The sequence below is a fragment of the Cyprinodon variegatus genome, unplaced genomic scaffold, assembly GCF_000732505.1.
Source record: "Cyprinodon variegatus isolate N-32 unplaced genomic scaffold, C_variegatus-1.0 Scaffold555, whole genome shotgun sequence".
Lineage (NCBI taxonomy): Eukaryota > Metazoa > Chordata > Actinopteri > Cyprinodontiformes > Cyprinodontidae > Cyprinodon > Cyprinodon variegatus.
The window spans coordinates 272765-294103 of record NW_015151008.1 but is presented as its reverse complement, the minus strand read 5'-3'; the positions used below and the strand labels follow the sequence as shown (position 1 = coordinate 294103).

Genomic DNA, 21339 nt, shown 5'->3' with positions numbered 1-21339 from the left:
GAAAGAGTAGAAAAGAAAAAATAAGGTAAAGGACAATCATGGGATGGGGGGGTTAAATGAAAAAAGAAGACAAAAAGAAAAAAAAGAGGTTTGAGACCAGAATTAAGGAAGCTGTGAAGGGATAATAAGAAAATAGAGCAGATGGACCTGAGGTCAGACAGAATATTAAAGATCGAACCTTTAGCTACAGTAAAAGGCTTTTAGAGAACAAACATAAACATCTTTCACTCCCACCTTAAAGATCGAACACTTTTAGCACACTGTGTTCATTTTTAAGGTTAGTGAGAAAACTGAGCTCAGATGTATGATAACTGAACTCAACCTACCAGTTAAACCAGTAACCAGCTGCTTCCTGAACTTTGAACTACCAATCCCTCAGGAACATGGACCTCAATGGAGACTTGTTATGCATTTATGGTTGAACTCGTTTAAACAAGATGAAATTATTAAAATAGAACTTTTTAACCTACAAGTCCTCCTTTTTGTGGACGTCTTTTCATCTTTCACTAATGAACCTAATTTATTTGGATTGTTGTTCCTCTGTGAGGAACGCAGGACATTTAGAGGTTCTGTTGGTTTCAGAACATCCTCTCTCTCTCTTAGATCATCTATCAGTGTGTTTCTTATTGTCTGTGTTGGATCTTCTGATTGATTCTAACTGTGGAACCTTTATTCCTCTACAACAATCTTCTTCTTTCTCAACATCCTGGGCTTCAACAAACCAAAACAAACTGAATGAAGAAAATTTAGTAAAGAAGAAGGAGGATGTTCAACCCACAGATCAGCAGAAGAAAGTCTTTGTTCCTGTTGAAAAAGGTACCGACCTTCCGAGAACAAGATGGGTTATTGTAACCACATCTTCGTCTTTAACTGCTGATGATAAAAACCTGGCAGGGTGGATTATCATCAGCTACGTATTAATCCCTCTAACCCAGACGTTTGTGTTTTATTCTCACCTCTTGGCGTCGCCTTCATGACGCCTCTTCTTCAACAACTCTTGAAACCAGCGCTGACCGAGCAACGTGAAGATCAGAGGAAACAGGAAGAGGAGAGAAAAACTGTTTCTGACTCTTTAGGGAGGAGAGAAACCAATGAGATAAAATCCAAGTTTAGAGCTGAGAGTGAAGCTTTAGGCTCAGAAGATGAATTTAAGGAGGTTTCAACAACGAGGATCCAACCAAAAGCAGGAGAAACCACCAAAGAGTTGAAAATGTCAGAGTCTGTTAGTCTTAAATCTGAAAAACTCAGCAGAGCAGCAATAGAAACCAGTTCAGGAAAAGAAAGTCGCTCTGAGGTGAAAACAGGTGAGAAAGAGGAGGTTAGAAGACAAGAAAGGAAAGTGGTAAGGACCTCTGATCAGCTGGTTGAGGTCAGACATGAGGAGATCTCTATTAAAGCAGAACTAGAGACCTCTGAGTCAGTTACAGGCCTGGAGTTCAGGACAGAAACCACTGAGGAACCAGACGGGCAGAAGCCTGAAGACGTTCCTGCTCAGAGGAACCAGGATCAGAGGAAACCTTCAGCCTCTTTCAAACCAGAGGAGATAAAGATTCCTACAGAAACACCTGCTGGAGGTACCATCACCCCCTCCATGTCTTACAGTTTCATCAAACTGTTTCTTGTCTCTGCATTACCCTCAGCAACCAGCAGAGGTCCCCATTTCACCTCCATTCTGATTTCATCATTATATTTTCATCCCAATTTGTAGTTTTTTTTGTCATTTCGTCTTCACTTCGCTGCCTACTGTCGTTTTCTCGTCTTATTAAATGTCCAAATCTAAAACCTAATCTAACGTTCCTTTAAGAAACTGAAGATAAAATCAAGAAGCTTCTTTCCACACCTCTTCAAGCAGAGACAAAAAGAAAGAAACTGGAGAAAGGTATAAAATCAAAACATGTTCTCTCTTTTTAAACTCTTTTTTATATCTCTTATTTAACCCCAAATGTTTGTGTCTGTGTTGTTTGTTTCTAATCTCTTGGCACCGCTTCATGGTGCTTTCTCTTTTTACAACTCTACACATTTTCACACCTACAGCACCAATCAGTGCTCATCTCTGGGATGAGAAAAGAGCCTCCTGTGTAGAACATGAAGGGCCAATGTCCCACACAGATGAAGAAAACAAGGATGTCAAATATAAAACACAAGAAAAGATGATGAAAGAACCACATGAGACGTCTGTTACTGAGGGTTTAAAGGAAATAGGCTCTAAAACTATTTTTCCAACAACTGTGGAAATGATCACAGAGACACTTCAGGATAAACCGCAGAAACAAGTTTCAAAGGACATGAAAAACGCTAAAGAAGTTGCTGAAAGTGAAATGCAAGCAACTCCTGAGATTTCTGGAGCAGAGGGATCGATTAGGATCCAAGGAACCAAAGACAAACAGGAATTCTTAGAATCGGATGAATTGAATCTATTAGTACTGACAGAACAGGAGGCTTTAGAAAAAGCTCTCCCAAAAGGCTTTGAGGAAAACGATAAATATCCAGAGCCTGAAAAAACAGAAACACACTCTAAAATTTATAAAACTAATTCGCTGAAACTGGTAGAAACAAAAACTGAGCTTAAACCCGCAGACGTTAGGATTAGGAGTTCAAAGGAAGGGGCTGCAGGTAAAATGAACCTGCAGGAAGCTGGAGATGACCTCCCACTCCAGGACATACATGATGATTCAAAAGCAGGGACTAAAGTTTCTGCTGAAAATCACCACATGGTCCCAGACAGGGAGGCCCCAGTAGCTCCTGTTTATGAGAAAAAATCAGAGTCCACAAAGCTGAGAAGGCAAAGGTTTGCTCAAACAAAGGAAAGTTCAGACAAAATGATCCCGTCAGTCGACCTCACAGCAGAGGAAGAAACCCAAGACAGGGAAGTTAGAAAACTCGAAGCATTTCAGGAATTTACTGACGAGGAAACACCAGAAACAGCTGAAAAAACTAGAGTTAAAACCATTACTGAACAAGACAGAATTGCTATCAATACAGTTAAAAATGAAACTTTAAAAGTTGCTCCTCTTATAGAGATTAAAAGCAGAAAGATGAAAAAGGAAAACGAGGAAAGTTCAGCAGGTAGACCTAAAATCACTGAGGCTTATTTAATGCTAGCTGCTGAGATGATGGAAAGCCCTCCTTCATCAAAGGAGAAAGCACTAAACCTTACTGAGTTTAAAGAGGCTGTGGATGAACCATTAAACCCAGTTTTGACTAAAACAGGTCCGCCCATCAGAGATAAAATGGCTGACAAAAGTGGCAAAGAAGAAACGGTCTCAATACGACCCACAGAATCAGAACCTGACAATCTATCAGAACTCTCAGAGAAGGCGTCCTTAACTGATGTTCGGGAAATCGATGAGGCAGATGTTCCTACCAACAAAGATGAACAAATAGAACGTCTGACAGCTGAACAAATCTTAACCACAGAGAGTATTGAGGGCTCAAAAGTTAAACAGGACCACATCAGTACAGTTAAAGATGAAATGATGAAAGTTTCAACAGTTAAAAAGAAAATAGGAACACAGGAGCTGGTCAAAGGAAAAGTTTCACCAGCAAAAACAGAAAAGACTTTTCAAGAAACAGAAAAACAACCAGAAATGGAAAAATCTGAGCTTTCAACCTTTGAGGAAGAAAATGATCTTTTTTCAAAGGAGTCAGTTTCTCTATGTTCTGATTCTTTGGCAAAAACAGTCCCATTAAAACCAGATGCAGTTCCTGCTAAAACCAAAAAACCAACCATTGAAGACAAAATGACTGTCAGTGATGAAGTAATTTCTTCATCAAAGCAAAAGATCAAACCTCCAGGGTTGATAGCTGAGATGGACCATAAAAATAACAGGGCTCCTAACATACTTCCAGATGATGAGACTAAACATCTTCATTGTCAGGTTGAGGGAAAGGTTCATACTTCAGACTTTAGGGGTGAAACCATCAAAGAAATGGAATCAGTGACTAGTGAAGTGGAAGACGAAGGTTCTCCAGAGGTTTTGATTTCCTCAGAGAAGAAAAAGAAGACATTTCCCAAAACTTCTGATGCTTCAGACATAAAAGTTGGATTTTTAGTTGAGAATAAAACCAAAGAAGGGACTAAAAATGAACAAGAAGACCAACCAACATTTGATGAGATTTTACACAAGGAGAGAACCATCAAACCTCAGGGGTCGAGTATTGAAGAAAGCCAGATAAACTTCAGTACAGATAGAATGAAAGTGGTGAAAGAAAAAGCAGATGGCAAAGAACAAATAACACCTCAGCCCGAGAGGCAATATATCATTAAAACTGAAGATTTAGAGAAATCTTTTAAAATGACCTCTGCTAAAGACCGAGCTGATAAAGTTCCACCTAGACTCATTAGACAAGAGAGATCTGAGGAAGATTTGCTACAAATCGGAGAAGGCGACTTTGCCATGGTTGAATCTGCTGGTTCTCTAAAGGAAAGTGGAGAGGCAGAGGACAAGAAAATACTACTAAAGTTAGACAAGGTGAAAGATGATACCCGAACTGCAGAGGAGCTGGTTAAAATAAAGACCTTAGATGATCCTGATGTTCAAGCTAATATAGAAGAAGCTTCTGTCAGGAAAGAGATCCAGTTAGACCAAAGTGTGGCTAAAGGAGAGGACTTAAAGCAGGAAACCCCGATGACCAAGATGTTAAAAACGACTGAAGATCTGATTGATGGGTTTCAGTCATCTCTTGTTCGGGCTTTGAACGGAACAGACTGGCTATCTCTAACCAAAGAGAATGAAACCAAACAGGAATTAGGGGTAGTTCTGCATGTTGGGGCTTCAAAGGAACAAGAACCAATTCCATTAGAAGGCCCAGTTACAGATGAGTTCGAACCAACAGAGAAAGACCTGGATAGGGTACAGAGAAAGAAACTAGCGGTTCCTGTTAGACAAGAAGAAGCTGAAACACCACATTCTCAGATTCCAGATAATATGGTGAAAGACTTAGAAGTATTAGATAAAAAAGAGAAAATGGAAGTTCAGAGAAAAATGTTAGTACAGAAACGGCAAGCATGTGAAAGAAACTTAAAAGTTCCTGAAGAGGGCAAACCCACTACAACTCATCCAGCTGAGAAGATACCAACCAAAAGCACAGAAACCGAACCCCCAAGAAAAGGACAAGAAGAAGAATCTGAACAGATTTCAGAAGAGATGGAAAGCACTGAAAAGAAAAAGATCGACGAAACATCGCAGATTATGCTAAATGTTTCTCCAAAGGACCCAAAAGGTCCAGAGGCGTGCAGGACAGGTGTTTTCAAACAGGAATATGGGATCATTAGTCCAGCTCAAACACCACAATCTTTATTGAAGGCGTCTTTGGCCCCAGTGAGGAAGGTGGCATCCGAAACATCTGACATAGCAATAGTTGACAATGATATCTCCTCTTTAAAGATAGAGCAATCACAACAGTTAAAGACAGAAGATATAACAAACAAACTGCCTCAAAGACCAGAGCTTGGTAAATTAAAGGCTCACACTAGATCAGAACCAGAAGCTGAACAAGTTCTTCTAAAGCAAACAGAAACCAAAGACGCATTGAAATTTCAGGAGCTGAACAAAGATAATGAACTTTCCCCACAGGAAATTCAATCCAGGACAGCAAAGGTAAAACGGGTACGTAGAGAAGTTAGTCAGTTTTTACCACAGGAGGTACTAGAGACCCCAGAGAGGGTCAAGAACTTGTCGGATGATGTTTCTGAGCACATGGAAACATCCCAAAAATATCAAATGATGGCAGAGAATGAACCAAAGCTGGAAAAAAGGGGGAAATTGTTTGTTGCACAAGAGAGTCTGATAAATCAGGATGCATCAGACCAGCAAATTAGGGCTGGAGGCCTACCTTCTTTAATTATGGCACATGTGGGAGATAAATCTGATCTCACAGCTCAGGCAGCAGCTGGTTCAGCTGGAGAAAGAAATGCCTCCCTAACATCTGCGACTGGCGTGATTTTTCAATTACCAGACACCGACTTGGATGCATTAGAGCAGCTCACTGAGTCTTCCACAGAGAAAGAACCTACCAGAGGTCAGCCTAGCTTTGAGCCCTCAGTAACAGATAAAGTCAGCACTGACTACCCCTCAGAAGACACCAGAAACACAACACACATCCACCTCATGCCTCTAAAAACGCATGTAACCAGAACTGAGGCAGAACCCTGGGAGACGGAGTCTGTCACAGAAACCAGGGGTCTGACTGTGGCACCAGGAGAGAAAGAAGCTTCCAGAGGTACAGAGGGGGAAACGGTCACTTAGCACAAGTTTCTGAACCGAGCACCACACATCATGTTTTTTATGGGTGTTCACTATGTCATCTTTATCATCATCATCATTCAGGTGGACTTCCATGTCATGTCACCCATGTTGTTCAGGCACAAACGTTTTTTACCTCTCATTGTGACGAGCACATCCACAGCAGACTGCGTTGGGTTTTTCCCTCACTGTATCTCTAACTCTGTCTTTATGTGTTGTGTTTTTGAGCCGGTGTTTTGTCTAGTCTTCCAGCTATCTCCATGCTGGGTTTTCTCTGTTGTCTCTGAGTGCTTCAGCTCCGATCAAGGTCTGAATATTTGTCTGATTGTTTTCTTTATATCTTTAAGTTCCTGTAAAGGAGAAGGAGTTGCCACCAGAACCCAAACAAGTGAAGCCTGCACCTCCTTCAGAAGGTATTACTTTATTTTTCACTAAAGGCATTTGTGATAGAATGCCCGGTGATTAAAAAAAGGATATAATTTCAACTTTATCCTGAAAATTGAGGTCAAAAACAACCTTGGTGCTCTAGCCCCTTTGTTTCAGAGTACAGATAAAGCCTTTCTAAAACATTTGTGCTTTATTGTGTCTTTAAACTTAAAGAAAGCAAACCAAAGTCCGCAGAGGTCACCAAGAAACCTGAAGTCACAGCAAGGAAAATCTCTCCACCAGAGGAAACCAAGCCAGGTATTCAGACATTAACATGGTTGAAAGACTTTGATTGGATGAAAATTCGCGAACCATCCTTTTAATCCTTTGTTGCCCTCAAAGTGACCAAGACCGAGCCTGTGGTAAAGGTAGAAGAACCATCTAAGGTTGTTCCAGAAGAGCAAACAACACTTCCAAAAGGTAGAAGACTCTGTAGAGAGACATCCTCTTTAATGTTCTCTACAATCACCATCTTTTTACACAACCATTTGATCACAAATCTTGGTCACAATGACCTCTTCTTTATGACATGTCACCTCTTCTAATAAAATGTTTCTCACCGTCTTCAAGTCTTCACAAGTCACATTATCATCAGTACCTAAAACCTAATGACCTTTTTACTACATCTCTCTATCAGATGAAACCAAGGGACCAGTCCAGACACCAGGAGGAGTCCAGAAAGGTAAGACCAATAACTGCTTCTCGCTTTACCCCAGTACCAACAGTAGATGGCACCATGCTTCAAATCTAAACCTGAACACACTGTTGGGCCCCAAAGAAAACCATCACTCATTGCTCTGTTTTGCCAACTACAGAAATTACTTTATTTTATTCTGAATATAATTTTAATTATTCCATATATATTTAAATATCCACCACTTGTCTCAGCTAATCAAATAGTTGACATTTTACAGTAAAATGGAGTCTGATTCACTGCTTTATAAGCTGCTGCTCTAATGTATCTTCTGACCTGGAAAGTAAGTAAATAGCCTGTATGACCATCAGGTGCAGCAGGATCAAGCACTTTAATGTTTAATCCTTTATATTCCAGCTTTATTGGTTGATAATCAGGGAGGAAATTGGTTCTGGTCTAAAAACCAATAAGTGATGGTTTTAATGTAGAGTTATCTTATATAGGATGAACGATAATAATCAGAGAATCTTAGAACACTTATAATAATAATTATGATAAGTCATGGGAAGCCTCTCCACTAAATGCATGCATGGTTATTGATTTATAGATGGTCAATCTGTGTTAATTTAATCATTCTAAAGCACCATGGGAAAAAAGTATTCACACCCCTTTAACCTTTTTTCTTTTCTTCATTATTTCCCTTTAAAACCACAAACATTGAAGTGTTTCATTTTATACGATAGGCCAGCATATGATGAAGCACTGGAAAAACGATCTAGAAATAAGTCGAAATTTCTTAAATTAAGTGTATTTATCCTTAATTTGAGTAGGTACATGACTTAGTTTGCCAATGGAATGAGTATTTATACTCTTAAAACAATTAGATAATATGCACTTAAAATAAGACAATGCAATTGTGTTTTCTCATTTTAAGTATAAATTGTCTTGTTCTTGTTCGTTCTTCTCAATCCAACAACAAATGCACCTATTTGAAGGAAATTATATGTTGGATTGCTTCAGTATGAGTTGCCAAAGTTGCCAAAGATTCCTGAACAGGTGTCTAAACATCTTTAGAAAAACTGACTGCCTCTAATTGAGGCTTATTTGTGGTTAATAAACATATTCAAGTTTTAAATCGCCCAATCCTATAAATGCATTCTGTGACAAGACTTAGAAATAATGTAAAATAAGATTATTCTTTGTAAAAAGATTTATAAACTAGTTTCATTTTCTTTTTAACTGGAAACCATGTGGTGTTTTGTGTTCAAATGAAACTCATTAAAGTTTGTGGTTTTAAAGTGAGAAAATGTTGAGTATTATCTGTTTAATGTGTCTCTCTGTTTCGTATATATTTGTATACGTTAAACGTGTGTTATATGTTTAAAGAGCCTTGAAGTCAGTCCTATGTCACTCAGTAATGTCAGACCTTTGCCGCCTCAGAACCCGTACAGCAAAAAAAGGGTAAAATTCAAGTGGCGGAGGATGGGAGGTTTGAGATTCCCACCTTGAAGAAAGCAACCAGGGTTGTGAGGGAAGCGGAGGAGGACCACGAGGTTGTCAAACTGAAGAAGGTTCCATCACCCCCCATGAAAGAGCCAGACGAGGTGGAAAAACCTCAGAAAATCACCAAGACCACTGTTTTCCATGCTGAGGAATTGGTGCATGAAGAAGAGGCTTTAGAGATGTCGGTGGTGACCAGAAGGACTGTTCCGGAAAGAACACCTCGAGAGAAAGCTGACGTGGTTAAAAAACCAGATGTTATTGAGCCTAAAGGGGAGGAAGACAAGGAAGCTCCCAAAGATGCATGGACACGCCAGAAGCCTGTCCCTAGAGAGGAAAAACCAGAAGACAAGTTCCCTCTTAAGAAAACTCCGAAAGCACCAAAAGAAGAGGAACCTGCCCCACCCAGCCCAGCACTGAAGAAAGTGAAAAAGCTGCCCTCAGCTGAAGCTGAACCAGAGTTGGTCAAGCTTAAACCATTTGAGAAGCCTGTTAAACCTTTAGAGGAGCCAGAGAAAGATAAGAAGGAGAGGCCTGATAGAGATACTATTCCTTTCCAGAAGGGAGACAGGATCCCCAGAGAGAAGGAGCCTAAAGAACCTACAAAGGAACAAGAGAAGCCTCTCCCTGAGGTAAAGGAAGCTCCGCCTAAAGTGCCAAAACCAAAAGATGCAAAGACAACCCCAGAGAAAGAACCTGATGGAGTTAAAGTACAGACTAAAGGAAAGAAAATCCCAGCGGCTGAACCAGAAATAGAAAGTGTTAAGCTAAAGCCCTTCTCCAAACCTTCAAAAGAAGCTGAGGAACCTGAGAAGAAACCAGCAGAGGAGAAAGACAAGAAACCATCCAAAGACCTGCAACGTCGTCCCATCAGTCCTGTTGAAAAACCGAAGGTGAAAGAAGCAGACGTTGAGCCCAAGAAACCTGAGCTACCTGCAGCTTCTGAAATAAAAACAGAGAAGCCAAAAGAAGTAGACGTGGTTCCAGTGGAGAAAACACCCGTGTCCCCACCCAAGAAACCTGACAAAGCCGCAGAAAAACCCAAACCCAAAACTCTGGAACCAAAGAAAGGGATTGTGCCCAAGGCTGAGGAAGAGAAGGAAGGGGTAGCACTGAAGCCAGTGGAGCAGCTCAAAAAGGTGGAACTTAAAAAGACTCCTTCTCCTAAAGTGGAGAAACTCAAGGAAGCAGAAGCAGTTCCAGCTGAGAGGAGACCAAGCATCGAAAAACTGAAAAAGGTTCCAAAAACTGTTTCACCCAAAGACTCTATTGAAGCTGTTACGCTTAAAAAGGTTCCAAAGAAACCAGAACCAGAAGAGCCAGACAAAAAGAAAGTTCCCGCGGTGAAAGAGATCTCTCCTGGGGCTGTGCAAATGAAGAAGGTTGCTACTCAACCAGAGGAGGAGGTTTTCGAAGAGGAGTTTGAGGCCGAGGAAGAGGCTGAGCTAGATCAAGAGGAGGCCTGGGGCTGGGAGCTGGTTCCGAGGGACAGTTATGGCTCGGAGGACTGGGAAGGTGAAGGAGAAGAAGGTGCTCTGGAGGTTCCTGGGGTCACCCGGAGAGGTGAGGTGGTGGTGGTCCCGACATAATGGGTGGTCACAGAGAGAAACCCTCCATTCATGCCTCAAATAATCCGCATCCATCCCCACCATCCTTCCATCTAAACCTGTTTCCGGGGTCATTTTCTTGTCCTGTGATTGACACCATGACTGTCATCTCCTCCATATGTCGCTGTTTATGTCCATCACATCCATCTCTCTCAGACATTCTTGTTCAGTCATTTCCGTTTGTCTGCCAAGCTGTTGTCATTTGCCCAACATGTGTTCATACCACCATCACTGTCATTACCATCTTTACGTTATCATTCATAATCCCTCATCCATCATCATCTAATTATTTCATGTCTTAAAATACATTATAGCCCTCTATTTGCTTGTTTATAAAAGAAAATCACTAAGTGATTTCATTAAAAGCAGCAGATTGACAGTGATTGTTTCTAACAGAGGGGCAGCCTGCAGAGGAAGCAGGGCGGGGCAGAGGGCGAGGCCTAAAACGTAAGTGTGCTTCTTAATATCTGCACCAGTACTCAAAAAATCACAGTTTCAGACTCATTGCTGTGCTTTTGAAATGTCTTTCAGCGAAGCTAACCCCTTCCCCCGGAGAGGGCAGGGGCCGTGGAAAACCTGGAGGCAGGGGCCCCCCACCACCAGAGGAGCCAGGCTTTGCAGGCTTCAAGCTCAAAGCCGTCCCTCTTAGGTTTATCAAGAAGCTGCAGGACATCGTACTAAAGGAGGCCGAGTCCATTGGCTCGTCTGCCGTGTTTGAGTGTGAGATTTCCCCCTCTACAGCCGTCACCTCCTGGATGAAAGACGGTGGTAACCTGCGTGAGAGTCCCAAGCACAAGTTCATCTCTGATGGCAAAGACCGGAAGCTGCACATCATTGATGTACAGCTGTCTGATACTGGAGAATACACCTGTGTGGCCAAGAACGCTGGGAAGGAGATCTCCTGCACCGCTAAACTCGTAGTTGAAGGTAACGTGGCTTCCTTTCAATAATCTTAATCGAACTGCGTCAGATTCGACCTCTGATTTGGATTCTCTGTAACTTCACAGAGCTTCCTGTAAAATGGGTCAAAGAGTTGGACCCGGAGACCTCTGCTATCTTGGGCCAGCCCATCTACATGACCTGCGAGCTGAGTAAAGAGAAGGACGTGATCTGGAAAAAGGACGGCGAAGTCCTGAAGAAAAAGGAGGGCAAAATTCAGATCAACATCATTGGCTTGTCGCATGCAGTGACCATCCAAGGCTCCACACCAGAGGACGCTGGCGTCTACTCATGTGAAGTATCAGGACAGGAGGATGTGAAGACCTCCACGAACGTCAAAGTGATTGGTAAGACATTGGGAGGAGTCATTAAAATCCGAAAGAAGTTAGAAATAGAAAATGGTGTATGGTGGTCAGTTGTAAAGTGACTAAACTCTATTGATCTTCAGCCCTTGGTCTCCATTTCCAAGAGGTATGGTGTCCTTTTCGTAGGGGTAACAAGGAGTAGTCATCATCTTTCCCTTCAGCTGAGGTGTTGGGTTCTTTTGGATGACTACCTGGTCATTATTCCTTGATCCCCTAAAGGCAAAAGGCACTTAAATTTCCAAAATAGTGATAAATGTGAGAGAGGGCCAGGCTATGGACAAAAGAAATCTAGATTCTAACTCTGAAAATTTTAATTAATTACCTTTAGACTGGATTTATTTTGGTTTCCCTGTAAATGATCTCCAACTTTATCTCATTGTGAACAACATACCAATCTCTGACTAAGAGATATTTGATTCCAACAGAAATAATTAAAGACTGGATAGTTAAACCACTTAGAGACCAGCATGTGAAACCAAAGGCAGCTGCCACGTTTAAATGCGAGCTCTTCAGAGACACTCCCAACTGGAAGTGGCTCAAAGGAGAGGACGAGATCACTCCATCTGACAAGGTTGAGATCAAGAAGGATGGAAAAGAACTGACGCTGACTATCAAGAACTGCCAGCCGGAAGACGTAGCGCAATATTCAATGGAGGTGGAAGGACGCATCTACACCGCCAGTCTGACACTTGGAGGTTGTATTTCTGTCCGCCGTTATCCCTGAAATGGTTCCTACAGGTTAGTATCAACGGTGTTGTATATTTACTAGCAGGAATGCCTTTTTTCAGAGCGTGAAGCTGAGATCCTGAGGCCTTTGGTCAGTGTTGAGGTGATAGAAAAGGAAGAAGCCTCATTTGAAACAGAGATATCTGAGGATGATATTCCAGGAGAATGGAAACTTAAAGGAGAGGTTTTGACAAGATCCCCGGTATGACTTGTTCTCCCAAAGTTGTAGACAATATGTTTTAGTGTTCGTTCTTCTTTTAACGTCAGTGCAATGTAATCATCAGACGTGCGACATCCAAATGGAGGGTACTGTGCGTAGGCTCACACTGAAAAACTGCCAGTTGGATCAGGCGGGGGAAGTGTCCTACCAGGCCCTGAATGCCATCACAACTGCAATGTTAAATGTCAAAGGTAAGATGCACTGCTGGGCTCGAGCCACACTTCAAAGGACCCTGTTTTTGTAGATTTTAGGGGCAAAGGTCTAAGGTCCACAGGGAATCAAATAAAGCCCAAAGGCGTACAACAACGGACCTTAGATCTTTATATTAAAGCGCTGATGAATCAAGTTCAATGTTTGTTCCTTTTTTTGCGACCAGCAGGTAAGAGGAGGATCTCAAAAACTCGTTTTGTGTGTTTAGTTGGATAAAAGACATTATTTTCGTGTGTCAGTGGGTCTGTGTGTAAAAATGTTTATGGGTTTGTTTATTTTAATGTCAGTGTCTCCTACTGTCACTCAATGGGTGTGTTTCATATTTAGAGCAGTTTCTAGTTCATAGACCAGAGTAGAATTAGACTGAAGCTCCCTCCAAAGTGGAGAAAACAAAGAATTTCCAGCAACAACATTTCATGCCGCCTGAGAAAGAAGTTGACGTCAACTCCAATCTGATATCCAATCTACAAAGAGCCTTGATGACAGCATCTACCTTCAACATCCACAGGAAGACCTTCCATTCATTTCCTCTTATAACTGGATCCTTCTCATTGTTTAAGTAGTCGAAGACCTGAACGGCAAGTGAAATCCACAAGTCCATCTCAAGAACAACAGACGAAATCTCTTACAGGCTTTCTACTCATTCAACTATGATGTAGCTCCCAGTGCACTGTGTAAACTAGGCTCTGACTGTTGAATGTTGTGTTGTTGTTTCGTACTGTTTTGTTGTTTATGTTTTGTCCCTGTGTCCTCCTTCAACCAGAAATCGAGATGGACTTTGTTGTCCCGCTGAAGGACGTTTCTGTGCCAGAAAAGAAACAGGCTAAGTTTGAATGCACCATCACGAAGGATGTCGTAAAAGTCCTGTGGTACAAAGGGGCTGATATCATCACCCCGGACCAAAAGTACGACATCATCGATGATGGAAAGAGGCATATGTTGGTCATCAATTGCTGCGAGTTTGATGACGAGGACGAATATACGATTGAGGTTTTGGGCAAAGCTTCCAAAGCCAGGCTCAATGTCGAGGGTAAGTGCCTGCTCTTCATCACTGGAGATAACCACAGACACAGTTTAAACAATGAGTAGGTGTCTTCCTCTTGTATGAACATTGTTTTGATATGATTGTAGGTATCAGGCTCAGATTTGTTTCACCACTGAAAGACCTAACCGTCAAGGAGGGCAGTACAGCTCGCTTTGAGCTAGAGCTCTCTCATGAGAACATCCCTGTTACCTGGTACAAGAATGACAAAAAAATCCATCCGAGCAGAACGGTTGTCACTTCCATGGATGGAAAGAAACATGTGCTAGAAATTAAGGACGTGACCCTAGATGATATCTGCCAAATTAAGGCAGAAGCAAAGGGAATTCCTTCAATGGCCAATTTGACAGTTATAGGTAAAAGGAGACTATCCAAACTCTTGATTTCTTTGCAAAATGTCTCCATGTTTGTTTGTCGAGGTCTCGAAAGAGACCTCAACCTGTCTGTCTTTTCTAAGACACGATGTGTTGTGTCGTCTATGTGTTTCTACTGTCTGTCTTTGTTGTTATTGCACATATTGTTTGTCAAAACATTCACTTTGGAGAGTCAACACAACTGTTCCTGTTCCAGAGGGAGATCCTTACTTCACGGTTAAGCTGCAGGACTTCACTGCAGTAGAGAAAGACGAAGTTGTTCTAGATTGCGAACTCAGCAAAGATGTTGATGTCATGTGGTACCACAATGAAGCTGAGATCAAGGCCTCCAAGATGGTGACCGTCAAGGCTGAGGGCAAGCGAAGAACCCTGATCATCAAGAAAGTCGGGGACAAAGACAAGGGACAATATGTGTGCGACTGTGGGACAGACAAAACAACAGCTGAGCTTCACATCGAAGGTAACCGACTTGCCTCCGCTAAGGCACCTTCAGTCCCATGGATCCTCACCTTCACTTGCATCATCTTCTAACCCCACTTCATGTCTTTTTCAATTTAAAGAATCTTATTTGTTGTCACTTTTTAAGATACTACACTCTGTTGTCCTGCAAGAGTGTAGTTTCTCCACACAATTCTGGCCCTTCTCCGTCTTTTCCAGAGCAGAATCCTATTTTCTTTCTAGTTTCATGAGTGCACAGAGTGGTGCTAGCAACCAAACATACTAGCTTCTATTGCCTGTTCGTGATTCCATAAAAAACTAAATGGGTGGTCTTGTTCGAGGGCCCATTTTGTTCTTTATGGTCTAATTAGTTTTCTTAAATCCTAACAGAACAGGCATCTTCACAGAACCTGAGATTTCCTTTTTCTTCATCAACATTCATCTACTTTCTCCCGCTAATGTCTCAGCTGTTTTCTTAACAAAGTGTCGAATATCTTCAGTGACAGAAATGTGTGCTCCTCTTTAATGCCAGCTCGCCACATCAAGGTTGTTCGGCCCATGTATGGCGCCGAAGTCTTAGAGGGGGAAACCGCACGATTTGAGGTCGAGCTCAGCGAAGACGATGTCCACGGCCAATGGAGACTGAACGGAGAAGTCCTCAGTCCATCAGCTGTATGTTCTTTTAAAGTACATCTATGAGCCACATGTGATTCCCTTCTATTATAGAGAAATTGTTTTAGAAGGATGCCTAATGGAGCAAATGCTAGTTTTTCCGTCAGCTACCAACTAATGCCTTCCACCTGATCACCTTTTACTGAGCATGTTTTGGGTGACATGCTGACATTTGTTGGCCATCTACAGGACGTTGAGATTGTGGAAGATGGTGCCAAACACACTCTGGTCTTGTACAACTGCAAAGTGCCCCAGACAGGCGAGCTTGTGTTTGCTGCCGCCAACGCCAAGTGTTCTGCTAACCTTAAAATCAGGGGTGAGCTTCTAATTCTAAACTGATCAAAGAAAAAAAGATGACACTTGTCCTCTCCTTTTTGAGAAGACGCAATATCATACATGCAATAGTGATTTGCACTATTACACCATCAGCCCCCACCTTCTGGGGTTTGAGATTAATCCTTTCTGACTGAACCAACAGAGCTACCGCTTTCATTCATTACACCGCTGGCTGATGTACATGTGTACGAGAAGGAGGAAGCTAAGTTTGAGCTGGAAGTTTCACGAGAGGCCAAAAGCTTCCGTTGGCTCAAAGGGACTCAGGAATTGTCAAACGACGATAAGTTTGAAATCAGTGTAGATGGAAACCTACACACTCTTGTCGTAAAGTCCGCCAGATATGAAGACGAAGCCAAATACATGTTTGAAGCTGAAGATAAGAGGACATCGGGAAAGTTGATTATTAAAGGTACAACTAGCCGGTACAACTTGGTTTTATCACACTGGGATGGTTTTTATAGACGCTTAAGAAAAGAGTGCCAAGTGTTTGCTAAAAGCCTTCAAACCAAACAACTGAGCAGTAACAGCAAATATTTGCCTATTGCAATGAAAAAATGCAAAACGGAGAAAACTTCATATAGTTAATAGAGCACACATTGAAGTACTTTTTGTAGCTGGGAGTAAATACCTGGTTCCCCCATAATGCAGCTCAGTTTACAACCTTTTAAAAGTGTCATTAATTCAAATAATATTTAAAAATAAATTTTAAGATAATACGCATTAGATTATTACACACATTTCAAGCGTTTGCTGTGTTTTAATGAGGGCCTAAAGCCAGTGATTGGAATAAGAATAGGAAATAAAACCAAAAAACATGATTTTTCTAGTAAATGTTTTTACCACTTTAAAGTCTTCACAATCATAGGGAAGAAAGCTGCATTGCTAAAGAGGCTGGCTGCTCACAGATGATGATCTCCCAGTGTATTAAGAAATAATTAGAGAAAAGAGGAAAGTATCAGCCGCTTCACAAGCAGCACAAACTATCGTAGAATTGAAGACGTGAAGCATGAAGATTGTTTATGGGAGACTCATAAGGAACGGACTGCACCTGGAACCGCCACCCACAAACATATCCAGGAAATTGTTTTTCCATGTATGGGCCAACCAAGGACCAGAGGCAACATCAGAGGTCTGACCAAGGAGAGGAAGCGCTGAAGCCCTCATGATGATTTAGGGAGCTTAATCTGCCCAAGCTTCCATGATAACCAGGATGTTACTACTCCTTACATGTAGAGCCAAGTGGCCTGACCTGAGCACCGAAGAGAAACTATTGAGTAATGTCAAGAGGAAGAGAGACTAGAGCCTACAATAGAATTACAACAGCTGCTTATAACCAACCTGCAGCTTCCTATTCATGCAATGCCATATAGATGCAGTAATTTATACAAAAGCAGCTGAGACCGACTATTAAACGCATTTACTATACAGTGCATTTATAAGCAATGTTTTGCTTGAGCAATATTAATAAAAAAAAACTTGAAGTGTATCATTCTGCCTGTTATTATGCTATGTATGATTTTAAATGGGCTTGTAATTTACAAATCTTCATACCTGAAATATATTTCTGCAAACATTTAGCTCTATAGAGCCGATTTAAGTCCGTTAATCAGTTTTTACGCTGTTTATTTTCCAGCATTTTAATTCGGACAAAAAACTATGTTAAGAAATACAACGAAAACTGGCAAATTTCCTTCGATTTCTCAAGTGCGTTAAGGTTTGCAATGGGTAAACATGATTTCCTACTGCTTTTTTCAAAGTCGTTTGGGTTTGTTAGAGGGCTTCAGGCAAACATTTACAAAAACATCCCCATGATGGCACCTGGAACACCTCTGTATATACCATATTGAAAATGTAATTTTTTTATCAGGTATTCGACTCGAATTTATCAGGCCGATTAAAGACGTGACCGTTAAGGAGAGAGAAACCGCCGAGTTCAGCTTTGAAATTTCTCATGAAAAGATTCCAGTGATTTGGTACAGAAACGAAGTGCGCCTGCATCCCAGCAAGCAGGTGCACATGTCGGAGGAGGGGAAAGTGCACACGCTGGCCTTCAAGGAGGTCACCATCGATGACACCTCCCTGATTAAGGTGGAGGCCATGGGAAAGACGTCAGAGGCGATGCTCACTGTTCTTGGTTAGTATCGATGTTCCAGATCTCGTTTGACCAGCATCAAACAATGAGGCTTTATATTCATTATGCCCTTCTAGCTCATCTTTGTGGTTTTAGCTCCATTTTGAACTGCTTGTTCCGGGTGTATACTTGCAGAGGGCGACCTCTACTTCACAGTTAAGCTCCAGAACTACACCGCAGTCGAAAAGGATGAGGTGGTCTTATCCTGCGAGCTGAGCAAGGCAGCCGGAGAGGTGAAGTGGTTTAAAGATGGCGCCGAAATTTTCTTGTCCAAGAATGTTCTCTTCCAATCTGATGGCAGAAAGCGCATGTTGGTGATCAAGAAATCTGCCAAGAAAGACATGGGAGCATACACCTGCGACTGTGGCACGGATAAAACCACAGCCAACCTGAACATCGAAGGTAATGAACGCCAGCAGATCCAGAAGCTGATATACAGCAAAGTTCACTGAACCTGTACCTGGACTGATGCTCACCTCATATCCATCCTTTATCTTCATGTCCTGAACTTCGAGTCTTTTCATTCTTCATAACCCAACCCTAACCATCACCTTCAACAGATTCCTCAGATTAATCCAACTTAAACCTGTCTTTCAGCTCACGTCTCTTGTTCTTTTCACCCCATCAGTCGCTCTGAATAAGAGCGACACCCCAACCTGTAGCATGTCTTCATGTTCACTGTCTTTCTCTGTCGTCTCCATGGCAACACGTCGTTCTCTCACTCAGTTCGGCCTCCCTCAGGTTTTCCTCATAACTCGTCTCTGAACCTCCACAGAGCGCAACATTAAGGTTGTCCGCCCGCTGTACAGCGTGGAGGTCACAGAGACCGAGACGGCCTGGTTTGAGACGCAGATATCTGAGGATGACGTTCACGCCACCTGGAAACTGAAGGGAGAGACCCTCCACCCATCTGCTGTAAGAAAACGCTGAACGATCCTCCAAAGGGAAACGGCTCCGTGTTTCCCAAAGAGGAACTCTGAGTTCATGTTTCTTTTTGATTCAGTTAGATGCATTTCTGTTCCTCATTTTTCAGTGTTTCTGTGCAAATACTCCCGTTTAAATGAACGCTGAAATTGATGATGTTTGTTGTCAGGATGTGGAGATAAAGGAGGAAGGGGCTCGACATATTTTGACACTCTTCAACTGCAAAATGGACATGGCCGGCGGCGTTGACTTCTCTGCAGCGAATGCAAAATCTTCAGCTCATCTCAGAGTCAAAGGTGACAAGAGATCACCGCCGCTTTGTTAAAAAAAACAGCCACTGTTCGTCTTCACCGGTGGTTCTTTGAACCAGATTCTTCTTTCTATGGGTTCTTATTCTTCTTACTGTGTTTTTTGTCTTTGTTGACTTCACTGGATTTTCTTGCTGCAGTTTGATCTCAATCAACTCCCATGAGATATAAGTTGGGGGAAAACTCCTCCAGCAATCAAAACCCTCTTCTTATGTGTAACTTTAGTCGATAACTATATGTATGTTATTCAATTTATGGCGCATCTCCTCAGATGTTGCATGTAGCTGTAGCAGAAAGGCAGAGAGTAAAGATTCAACAGGTTAATCGTCTCATTAAATAGATAATTATCTGCCACAAACCTAATTAGTGCAGAGATCCTGTGGTATTTTACTGCAGAGCCAAGATATTTCAGATTTCACCTCATGGACTTCATGCATTCCTTCGTATCACTGTTGTTCAGGCTCAAACCTGTTTCTCAAAAAGCCAGGTTGAGATGATTCTGATTCTCAAGAAGATATTTTTCAATCAACCGGTTGATTGTTATGAAGATACATGAGAATCCTTAACAGGTCTTTATGAAAGAGGAAAAAAAACATAATTCATTAACAGGTGATTACTGCGGGAAACTCTTCTCAAGCTCTGCAACATCCACCTGTCTGTTCTCAAGGGGAACTGGGATGGACAATGAAACACTGGGATTGGCTGTGTGGTCTAGATAGTCTAGATGTTTCTTGGATAAAAGATGTAAAGACTAGAATAGACATCTAGGTTGTTCTTTGCTAGCAGTCTGTGGGGGAATGGGGTTGAATCAGGCGAACCGTCACTTCTCTGACAAGATAAGCCAACAATCTGCTGCCTTCAAACACTGATCTGCATCAGGGCAATGCTGCACAAATGCAAAAGAGGAAGTAGAGGGTACACCCAATGGAGACTGACTGACCTCGCTTCAATCCGAACTTTTCCCAATAGAGAAGATTGGAGACCTGTGGCTAAGATGTGTTTTCAGGAAGAATTGGAAAAAGGAAAACCTAAAGAAAGAATGGCAACATGGCAAACTGGGAAAAAAAGGAAGTGAAAGATCATTTTCTTGAATGTGCTGCAGGATAAGTCAAGGAATAGATTAATGTCAATGGGTAAAGTTAGGCTAAAGAGACAAACAGGAAATATCTCGGCTTCATGCTGAGTCACAGGAAGTTAGACGTGCAGAATCAGAACTAAAATCTACGTAGACACTGATGATGTCAAAGCGGCATTTTATTGTTAAACTGCTGCCAGACATCATGAACAGTTAAGCTCACATGTTAGAAGATGAAGCGTATAAACATAGCTGGCTGTCACCAACGCTGTCAGACACTTTAACTGCCTGTAAACGGTTTTAATTCAGGCATGCCAGGAAGGCTGTTGTAAATACTTCAAACTGTTGGTTAATCCAAACGGACATCCTGAAGCTCAACTTGGCCAGCGTTACCTAAACGTTCTGAAACAGGTTGCACAAACCACAGCTGTGGACGATTATATGAGTGGAGCGTTGGATAACTCCTGCCAGGAGCTTCACTTTCTCTGTTTACAGGGAAAATGCAGGCAGGGTGATTGACAGGAACAGACTGGCTTCCCCTCATGGTTTTGGCAGACGTGGGCTGTTAGCCAATCAGGCAACTCAGTTATTTTAGTATCCGTATGCCTTATCAAGCACGGGTCCTCAGTGGTTGGTGGAAGGGGGGTCCGTGACCCTGCGTCCTACTGGTTTCTGCCAACTGTGCCTCTCTGACGGCAGGACGTATGCTAATGAGCCTCTTCTCAGTGCCAAGTCACAGGCGCTTGGCTTCAGTTGTCCTCAGGGCTTCCAGCAGCCTGCCGTCACCTCAAATTCACCATGAGGATTGGCCACTGAGGATCTGCTGCTCCTCTGTTGGGATTTCTTGCAATCAATTGACCTGTTTGAGGGGGGGGACTAACCATGTCTTCTCCCCAACCCGAAGGCCGGGTGATCACCCTGGTGAGGCCTCTGAAGAACGTCACAGTGACTGCAGGAGAAACCGCCACCTTCCAGTGCGAGCTGTCATATGAAGACATCAGCGTTGATTGGTTCCTGGGGGGTACAAAGCTGGAGCCAAGCGACAGAGTAAGTCTTATCACATCTGACACACCTGCTTGTTCATTTCCTGACACACTCACCTTCAGCCCAGGAGTCCAAACCAGGCGCCAGCTCTGGTCCAGGTCCAGGTCTCTGTGTTCCTCTTCG

At 42.3% G+C, this 21339-nt stretch overlaps 1 protein-coding gene across 1 annotated transcript in view; it reads left to right on the top strand.

Moving 5' to 3' along the window:
* The window catches only part of ttn (titin), a 206646-nt gene that overhangs the window by 91254 nt on the left and 94053 nt on the right, over positions 1 to 21339 (top strand). The window contains exons 97-119 of the mRNA XM_015391676.1: positions 5959 to 6222; positions 6593 to 6658; positions 6846 to 6929; positions 7014 to 7091; positions 7309 to 7353; positions 8746 to 10368; positions 10809 to 10859; positions 10944 to 11339; positions 11420 to 11698; positions 12142 to 12411; positions 12505 to 12644; positions 12727 to 12853; positions 13636 to 13902; positions 14004 to 14270; positions 14485 to 14748; positions 15259 to 15398; positions 15588 to 15714; positions 15877 to 16143; positions 17602 to 17868; positions 18001 to 18267; positions 18641 to 18780; positions 18959 to 19085; positions 21077 to 21219. Coding sequence (XP_015247162.1) covers positions 5959 to 6222; positions 6593 to 6658; positions 6846 to 6929; positions 7014 to 7091; positions 7309 to 7353; positions 8746 to 10368; positions 10809 to 10859; positions 10944 to 11339; positions 11420 to 11698; positions 12142 to 12411; positions 12505 to 12644; positions 12727 to 12853; positions 13636 to 13902; positions 14004 to 14270; positions 14485 to 14748; positions 15259 to 15398; positions 15588 to 15714; positions 15877 to 16143; positions 17602 to 17868; positions 18001 to 18267; positions 18641 to 18780; positions 18959 to 19085; positions 21077 to 21219 — 5699 coding nt within the window. The remainder of the gene's footprint in view (positions 1 to 5958; positions 6223 to 6592; positions 6659 to 6845; positions 6930 to 7013; positions 7092 to 7308; positions 7354 to 8745; positions 10369 to 10808; positions 10860 to 10943; positions 11340 to 11419; positions 11699 to 12141; positions 12412 to 12504; positions 12645 to 12726; positions 12854 to 13635; positions 13903 to 14003; positions 14271 to 14484; positions 14749 to 15258; positions 15399 to 15587; positions 15715 to 15876; positions 16144 to 17601; positions 17869 to 18000; positions 18268 to 18640; positions 18781 to 18958; positions 19086 to 21076; positions 21220 to 21339) is intronic.